The 9,051-nt window shown below is 41.6% G+C and overlaps 1 protein-coding gene across 1 annotated transcript; it reads right to left on the bottom strand.

Moving 5' to 3' along the window:
• Positions 1–1,594: 1,594 nt before the first annotated feature.
• On the bottom strand, positions 1,595–4,270 carry LOC148024877 (P-loop containing nucleoside triphosphate hydrolases superfamily protein). The gene is made up of 8 exons (XM_087694547.1): positions 4,104–4,270; positions 3,599–3,929; positions 3,314–3,495; positions 2,920–3,091; positions 2,628–2,830; positions 2,424–2,549; positions 2,191–2,330; positions 1,595–2,112 (listed from the first exon to the last, which is right to left on the bottom strand). Exons 1-8 carry the CDS (start codon positions 4,114–4,116, stop codon positions 1,894–1,896), a joined length of 1,386 nt encoding a protein of 461 aa, XP_087550673.1. The 5' UTR covers positions 4,117–4,270; the 3' UTR covers positions 1,595–1,893.
• Positions 4,271–9,051: the final 4,781 nt, after the last annotated feature.

Raw genomic sequence — 9,051 nt, forward strand, 5'->3', positions numbered from 1 at the left:
TTTCAACCTTTCCTACCTAGCAATGGCTAATTAAGCTTTAGCTATGAATCTACAATTTCCCCTCTATGCTCAAGTACCATGTAGTTGTCGTATGGCTAATTAAGCTTTAGTTGTGAATCTACAATTTCCCCTCTATGCGTAAGTACCATGTAGTTGTAGGTTAAGCCTAAAGTTCAATCTCACCATATTCTTCTAAGGCAACAATCTCTCCACAACTAGCTACTCTTGCCACCCTTCTAATGAGGTTGGAGAATTGTTTACCCTTTGAAAGGAAATCCAATGTAATGGATTATCATGGACCAAAGCTCACTCTAACCAATGAAGGTCCAATATGAAATTCTTGTTAATTTTGTCATTACATACATGTTATCCTTAATCCCCAAGCTACCTAGACAATGGTGCCCATTACTAATTATTAATCCAAATGACTCTTCTTTACATATTAACCCATATCATATATTCTGAAACTTGTTAAAGTCCCAACCATATTGAGCTGATAGAAATAATGGGGCATTTGATGATCTTGAGATAATCCCAAATGAAGCATTACCCCCATTATCTATTTGGGCTTTGAGGTGGTTTTTTGTACGAATTTGTCTACACACCTATTGCTATGTTCATCTTGTTTTCATGGCTAGATTTGATACTTGATCTCATCCAAAATCTAGTTGGTTTGGAGAAGCTCTTTTGTCCAACTAGGTTGAAGCACTACATCAATATCTTGTTTTCTTGGCTCGCTCGGACATGGTGGATGATATCCAAATGCTTTTTTAGATATCCAATATCTCTTGCAAGAGAATAACTAGCAAGAATCTCTGTAGATAACCTTCAAGGCCAATACGAAGTAACAAATTATCTTGTGGGCTTTTTCTGGTATCCTCCATTTCCTACAACATAAAGGTTTCCAACTTGGAAGAAGGGATCGCCAAGAACTAGGGGGCTACAAAGGGCAACGTTGCTTCGTATCCCTCCTATCCTCTTAAGGATCTCCAAAGCATCCTGATTAGACGAAGGTAGAAGCCAATATGCATGCAAAGTAACGGCTGTGATAGCAAGGGACTTGAATGTGGTACTCATTTGAAAGTAAAAACGTAGTTTTCTTTTAAGCCACCATACATTTGCCACAAGTTGTGATAAGATGATGACAAGGAAGCCTCCCTTTGAACGGTAAAAGCTTATAGAATCTTCCCTGCCATCAAGAACTAGACTAGCTGTCGCATCAGGAACTAATGCCCTAAAGAGAATGAATGGACAATCCAATACTAACAGAGCAAACAATAGGTTAATGGAAGAACCCATGGAGGTGGCAAGCAGATCTTAACCCAAAGTCTGATCAGGCGAATCAGCCTAGGGAAGCAGACCAGCAGCTTTAACCCACTTGGATGACAGATGCTAGAATCAAGCAAAAATATATCAATCCCACCTGGAATTAATACCTGGCAATTCGTTCTAACAGTGATGAACTTTGGGTCCCCAACCTACAGATGATGCAAATTTTTCCACACTCAAACTAGCTTAGTTGTAATCTTGTATCTATGTCGTCCATCTCTTTTTGGTCAAGATAATAAGCACAGGGCAAAGCTTAGGGTAGCTATGCAGGGGTTATCTTTTATTTTTGTTTTTATCCTTATACAATTTCAGAGTACATATGAAGAGGGGAAGCTTAAAAAAGCTACGCAGGTGTAATCTTTTATATCTATTTTATCCTTAATACAGTGTCAGAGTTCTCGCAGATATATACAATAATTACTATTACTGCCATTTTACATGTATAAAGATGATAACTGAGTCATCAGCTAAGAAGGCCCTTAGTAGCTGTACATGCTTCTGTACAAAATGTATGATATCTTGCTGTTGAGCTTATGAAACTCACTCTTGGAACCTATGATGGCCCTAGAACTGTAGACCTCTTAGGAGGTTCCTAAACTCTTTTCCCCACTTAAATGAGGGCTTTCTCACCAAGTGCACGTGTGGTCTTATCTTCCATCCATGGTGAAGGAGTCTAGCCAGCAGCAGCACCAAGCAAAACAACCATACAGCTACAACAGCCATCAATAGTTGCTTTTGATGCTCATCCAATTTGCTCCACTGATATTTGATTATGTCCAAGGCCTGTGCAAGGAAACAGCTTTAAGTACCAATACACTTTATATCGCGCAATGCCCTTAGGTAATCGGCTGATGTGCTTACCCTTTGAAGCCACAAAATGGAAGAATCCTTATATGGAAAATTCCTGTCAGCACGTTCTAATGCAAGATCCAGCATATTCAGTAGAACGAGGTCATTAGCAACATCTTCATCACCAGGATGTAGAATTCTTTCTGTAAAACCTGCAAGGGCACCAGATTCTTTGCATCAGCAATTTCTCCAGAAAAATAGTAATATTCAAAGCAACCACAAACGCAATTATCTTTATAGCTTACATGATATGTCGAAAACTTGGTCTACTGGAGACACACCAAAGATTTCACCAATAAAGATTCTGGTGAATATTCGATCTTGTGGAGAAAGTTTGTCTCCATGTGTCATAACTACAATGGGCCTATCATCTGGACAGAAAATTGCAGGTTCAAGAGAATGATAAAAACAATACATTGGGAAAATAGTATCAGCATAAGGTACTTTACCTTTGAATGACAGAAAAGGGTTTTTGTACAGCAATGCAAGTTTCTCAACAGCAACTACATCATGTCGTTCTTTCAACTGGTGAACTGCAAGAGCATCCACTACAAATATGACAAAGTCCACTCTCCTCTTGATGGCCCGATGAAAATGCCCTTCCCTACCTCTCCCCTCAATAGCCTCTTTAATTAGCTTAGTGTCAGATGGTCTGAATAAACAACCAGAAATTGATTACATTATAATCACACTACACACTACCAACAAAAACATCCTTACAGCAGTGAAACAATGATAGACCTGCACACAGGCTGCCCATGGCAAACACCATTTGTCATCCAGTCTCTTAAAGCAGCAAGATCTTCGGCTATATTATCTTCAGAAAAACCACGGCTATCAAATACCGAGAAATTTTTGGCATCCTTGTAAAGGGAATATTCCTGCAAAAACAAACTCCCATTGCCCTTTCCTTCTGAAAGGAGCAAACAGAACCCAAAGAACAGTGATCATGCAAATTGTTGGAAAAAAACCAAGTACAAGTGAACAACTAGTATTATGTGAATTTATCAAGGCTCTTATCATCAGATTATCATGTTGCATATGGTATTCACTCACACATGGAAATGGACTTTAGACTTTCACAGAATGAAAGGATTGAATAGTGATTAATTGGCTCGGATGAGTCAGCAATTACCATATGTTTGAGCCCTGTCAAATCCACTTGTCCTATCATCCAGCACACGGATCATGTTGTTGATTAGAGAACTCTTGCCAGCACCGGAGGGTCCAACAAGAAGCAGTGTTGACACCTTTGGGATCTTGAAGCCATTCTTGGTGATGCCGCCAGCTTCCAAGATTCCATCTCCAGGTCCATACCTGCGACATTAGCTCATAACACAATACAAAAAGAAACAAGTCATTCTGCTGTCTGCTTCCACCACTCAAAATCCCTGTAAACATATCAAATTTCGGTGAGTACCTCCATAACTTCTCGCGTTTGTCTGTAAGACTGTTGATACTCTTTAGAATTAGGTCATTCTGCAGCTGGATCCTTCGGAAGAAGAGCTGAGATTTATCTGCAACCTCGGCTGAGCTTTTGCCGAGGTCGTACATGTGCCTTCCCCATGACAGCTTGGGAACGACTTCCCCACTAGGCTTGAGGTTCAAAAGCTCCATATTATCCTGATGGCTTGCACTGGAATCACAATGATCAGGATACTCGACCTTGCTAATGAGAGCCTTGGATTTTATAAGCCCTGTATCCAATTCTGATGATGCCTCGTTCCTTTCCATGAGGAATTGATTACCGTCTGCAATGGCACCTCATATTCAATTCTAGACCCGTGATTCTTATTTACAGAATGATGCAAACATACACTTGATATACGCCCGAGCAGTTGACGATACTCCTGAATCAGACATGAAAACGATGCCTAGATAGAAGAAGATCGAGGTAAACCTTTCAGAGCATGGGAGACTCTTACCTCCTCCGCCCATTTCCTGCAGACTGCAGTAGTCGCGACTAAGGCTGCTCTATGGTGACTTCTTGTATCACCTAGCGTTTATGGAATGGTTACTTGCACAGGGGTTCACCTCTTGCAAGAAGGAAATGGAAGAAGGTCACTTTATTCTTTGTCCTCGTACATTGTAACTTACCCCCCCTCTCTCTTTCCACTAGCATCTAGGGGCCTAGCCACTCTATTTACCTTTTGAGGTTGGTCTCCATGTGAATGTTTGATGGTTATGGAAATTGACAGGCCCAAGTGGTCCGCAGCATGTGGGAAAATCGCCAGAGCTATTAAAACGATTAAAATTTAGGAAGACACCAAAGCTCACTATATAAATGAGCCTGTATGGCTAAATGAAGTTGCCTTGGAAGTCATGCCTTCTGCTCTAACATGCGTCATCTAACTTGCATGTGTCATTAGTAAAATGCTCCCTCTTTCTCTCTCATACATGTGTGTGTGTGTGTGTGTGTGTGTGAGTGATTATCATATTAGCTATGCCAAACGTAATTTCCAAACCACCAAAATGATCCCAAACTTGGAAGAAATTCCCAAGCCTAATTTCAAAGTTTCCCCCCTTTAACATCCTCAATTCTTTACTTAGTCATGACCAATTGCAATTCTTTCCTCTCTCTCTCTCTCTCTCTCTCTCTCTCTCTCTCTCTCTCTACAACAACATTTGTGGCAACGAGCTACAACAAGAGATGTGGCACACGAGGTGGAATGTATCCACAATGGCATTAGCAGATAGTGGTAGGAGTGCGGCAGTAGTAGGCAAGATAGGTGCTAGTAGGTAGACAACGAGATGGAAGGTAGCAAACCAATGAGACGTGCAATAGAGGTGGCAAGCAGCCAAAAGGACGAGCTTTTATTCATTTATTTAAAGAATCAAAAATTTTGGAGAGAGAGAGAGATTTAAAGAATTAAATAATTTTGAAGAGGAGAGAGATTCAAAAAAATTATAAGTGAGAGAGAGAGGGAGGAAGGAAGAGAGGATATATATATATATATATATATATATATATATATATATATATATATATATATATATATATATATATATATATATATAAAATTAATTTTGGAGAGAGGGAGAGAGAAAGGAAAATTAGAGATAGAGAGAGAATAATAAGTTAAAAATTTTAGGGAGAGAGAGAATGTTAAAATTTTAGAGAGTGAAAAAAAATAGAGGGGAAGAGAGAGAAAGAATAAAATTTTTTGGAGAGAGGAAAATTTTTTGAGAGAGAGAGAGATGAAGAGGTTTAAAGAGAAGAGTTAAAAAATTTTGGGGGGAGAAAGAGAGAGAGAGAGAGAGAGAGAGAGAGAGAGAGAGAGAGAGAGACAGACAGACAGACAGATTTAAAGAATAAAAATTTTGGAGAGACAAATAGAGAGTATGAAATTTGGCGAGAGAGAGAGAGAGAGAGAGAAATGAAAAATTTTTGGAGAGAGAGAGGAGGGAGGAAAAATGCAAAGAGAGAGAGAATATAAAATTTTGATAGAGAGAGAGAGAGGGAGTGTTGAGCAACACACGCTCAACAATGGGACTTTGGATTATACTCCTATTATTTTAGGAGCTTTGACCACCAAATATTATGACTATCTCTCATCTAGCTTCTCATAGTCATGAATGCTACAATTCTTTTGTAGTGAGCATGCATAGCCTTCCCTCAAGGTTGCACTTTGCAAGCTCCATGATCCACGATGCAATCCATTAGTTCTCAAACCCTCTATGGCCTTCGCATGCAACAAAGAAGCACGGACACAGACAAGCAAGAGTGCCAGAGAGAAGAAATGGGGCTTCGCCACTTGGTCCCTCATACTCACACTCTCACCTTGCGCTCAATTTTAACCTCTCCCTCATACACACTCTCTCTCAATTGCAAAAGCAAGAAAGCTAGAACAAGAAGTTTGCACACACATGAATAGTCTTTTCCATTCTTTTTCGTCCTTTTTATACAAAAACTTAGGATTAGGGTTTCTCCATCCCCCTTAGGCATCCAACCTCCTTTTTGGGCCTTGTGACCTATCTTTTCTTTTGTTTGCAATGTAGACTAATTGATCACAAATGAGTTGCATATGCCTGTAGTGGCAAGCTTATGCTCAACCGCCAAGACCCACGAACCACTTATTCGTTCAAGCGTTTCAAGCGAGCACCTATGGCTATCTCTCACCTAGCCAACACGCCTTTGATCCTACCGGGGTGTAGTGAGCTTACCTCAATGCCCAAATGAGTTGCCTCCTCCCTCAAGCACACTGATAACTCCACGATTCTTGATGCAAGCTCAAGCATCCTCAAGCCTCCACCTCCAAGCTCCATCTTCCATAGCTGCACGCGAGATAAGAGAAGAGAAGAAGAAGAGAGGAGATGGTGGAGAGCTTCACCTCCTTGATCCCTCACCTTCACACACTCACTCCCTCACACTCTCACACTCCCTCTCTCAAGCACACGCAAGAAAGCAATGAGAAGAGAAGAAGAGAAGAAGAAGAGTCTCTTGTTGCCACACACCAAAGAATAAGCTCACTTTTTGGAGTTTATATACATGCCCTAAAATCCCTTGGGCATCCATCCCTTTTTTACATGACCAGCCATTGTGGCAAGGTTCTCTTTTCCATTTCCATTCTACTTGCCCTATTCTTTAGCTTATGCCCCTGCCTGCCTTTTACATTTTACACAGGAGGAAGCATGGCGCTCTTTTACAACAGCTTTTAGGGCACCTTGCATTTAAAAATGTGCTTTTTGCTTTTGACTTGATTTTTTAGGCTGCCCTTGTGCCTTGCTTATTCTTCGTCTTGCTTCTTCCATAGCATCTATATTTTACTTATTTTTCTTCTGTCTCAAGCTGGGGTTAACATTACCCCCCTTCTAGACGAGTGCCAATCCCATGGCACCTACGGGTCTTTGGTGATAAGGTCTTGGTTCTTGGAAGGGTGGTTGTCTTTTCTTTTAAATGACATCCAATTCTAGAAATCTCCATATCTTTTTAGGATACTATCTAAAATATCTAGAATATGCTAGTTTTTCCCAAAATCTAATATTTTTAGACCATCCGTACTATTCATATTAACACTAGTGATTAATATGGCTAGAGTGGATTGTGGGGTTCTCCGATGTTGGTGGTTTGCAGGATCTGACATTACCTGAAAAGAGAAGAAGTGCACTACCTCTAGGGGGATTGTCTACCTTACTATGTGGTGCATTGTGCTCATGCTAGTGAAACTGGGAGTTAGGTCTAACCTCGGTGGTGTCCCACACTTGAGGACCCAGTTTGTGCATAAGGGAGGGTGCTATGTGTGTAGCTTAGGGTGACACGTCTAACCATAGGTGAGTGTGACCTCCCTAGGTATGTCCTACCCTTGATGTGCCCTAAGTGTGATGTGGGGAATTAAAATGGGCTAGGGGGTTAGAGATGGAGCCGGCCAACCGAACCCGGGCATTGCTATAGTTGGTGCACTAAGGCATTCACTCTTTTTCCGCTTCTGTTTACCCCGTCATTTGCTTTTTTCCTCATGTCTTGCAAGCTTTCGTTGTGCTTGCAGGTTAACGCCCTTAGTCGTTTCTCTTGTTCTTCAATCTCTCTTTTCTAGTGTCGTTGTCCTTCAAGCTTCGAGGCCAACCTTTGTTCCATATTTGCTATGTGCTTTAGCTAGCGTGAGCTTCTCCCCTCTTCTATTGCTGCTAGTTGCTCTGTGGCAGCTCGGATTTTTTCATTTTCTTTTTGCAGATCCTTGTACAGCACCACCAGCTCATCAAAATTGTGTCGTAGGCTCATGAGACTGTGTATTTCCACTATGAGTTTTGCTTGCCATCTTTGTCCTCTCCTCCTTTGGCCTCGAGCTTTGCTTTTAGCTCCTTGATCTCTCTTTGATTGATGGCCACTTGATGGGTTCTCTCTCACTAAGAGGCTATCATCGTCTCGTTCTTCTTTCTTTCATCATTCTTTCATGCTTTTGGACTCATTTGTGCTCTGTGTAGGTCAGTCTTCTCCTTCTTCCTCCTCTCTCCTTGGGCCTTCTTTTGCGGAGTCCCCTTCTTTGACTTCTTAGCCCTCCCTTGGCCAAATTGTGCTTTTTGCTCTCCTTTGTCCTCACTCATGGTCCTTTCGTTGAACTACTCCTGTCCTTGGTGCGGAGAGGACCTGCTCAGTCGACTACCTCATTGTCTCTTGCTTTCCCTAGTACTTCTCTTATGATGATTGTCAAGATTCCTCCGAAGCTAATGGTGGAGGCCTTTGAGGATGACGATTTCTTGGTTTTGGAGGCCGGGGACTCTCCCCCCGTGGATCTTCTGCCGGTGGCTAATGCTTTTGCCACCGTCTTTATCGTCTTTCTCACAAAGCCATTGAGGTTTACTTCGTCAAAGGACTATGTAGCAATGCTCTCCAGCATAGATACACTGATTGGGCTCATTATTGAGTTATACCTATGGCTAGAGAACAATGCGTCCATCATTTTGGCTTGGAGCTGGATCTCAAAGTTGGGGATGCTAGGTAGGCTAATGACGTCGTTGGTGTGGACCATCACTTTGTCCATCCCCAGCATGTCGTACACCTCTTGTTTTGGCATTTTTTTCCACTTTGTTTGGTAAGCCCAGTCTTTTTTTACCAACTCAAGGCTCAGCTTGATGTCTACTCGGTGGGCTTCCTTTTCTAAATGCACTATGACAGTGCCCCATGAAGGTTCGAAGGAACTCCGTGCACTTCTCATATTCGATGGCTTGGCCTGCCTTTTCCATGTACTTCAACAGCCTACACTGCTTCACCAATTGCTGGATGGCTGGTTCCTCCACAACTATGTCTTCTAGATTCAGGATATACCTGAATTTGAGTTTATTATAAGCCCTCATCTCCAACGAGAGGCTATATTTTTGCTTGCTCCTCCTTCGAGAATGGAAGTTTGCTACTTTTGTCTTGACCTGCCCTAGTGG

Source organism: Lygodium microphyllum, chromosome 15 (assembly GCF_053477565.2).
Source record: "Lygodium microphyllum isolate KBCC chromosome 15, Lygodium_microphyllum_v1.1.10, whole genome shotgun sequence".
NCBI classification, from domain to species: domain Eukaryota; kingdom Viridiplantae; phylum Streptophyta; class Polypodiopsida; order Schizaeales; family Lygodiaceae; genus Lygodium; species Lygodium microphyllum.

What these genes read in the sequence shown, in the direction of transcription:
- LOC148024877 (XM_087694547.1), bottom strand. An exon ending in AAACGCGAGAAGTTATGGAG is followed by an intron (nt 3,496 to 3,598) that starts GTACTCACCGAA and finishes CTAATGTCGCAG; the next exon opens with GTATGGACCTGGAGATGGAA. An exon ending in CCATTTTGTGGCTTCAAAGG is followed by an intron (nt 2,113 to 2,190) that starts GTAAGCACATCA and finishes TTCCTTGCACAG; the next exon opens with GCCTTGGACATAATCAAATA.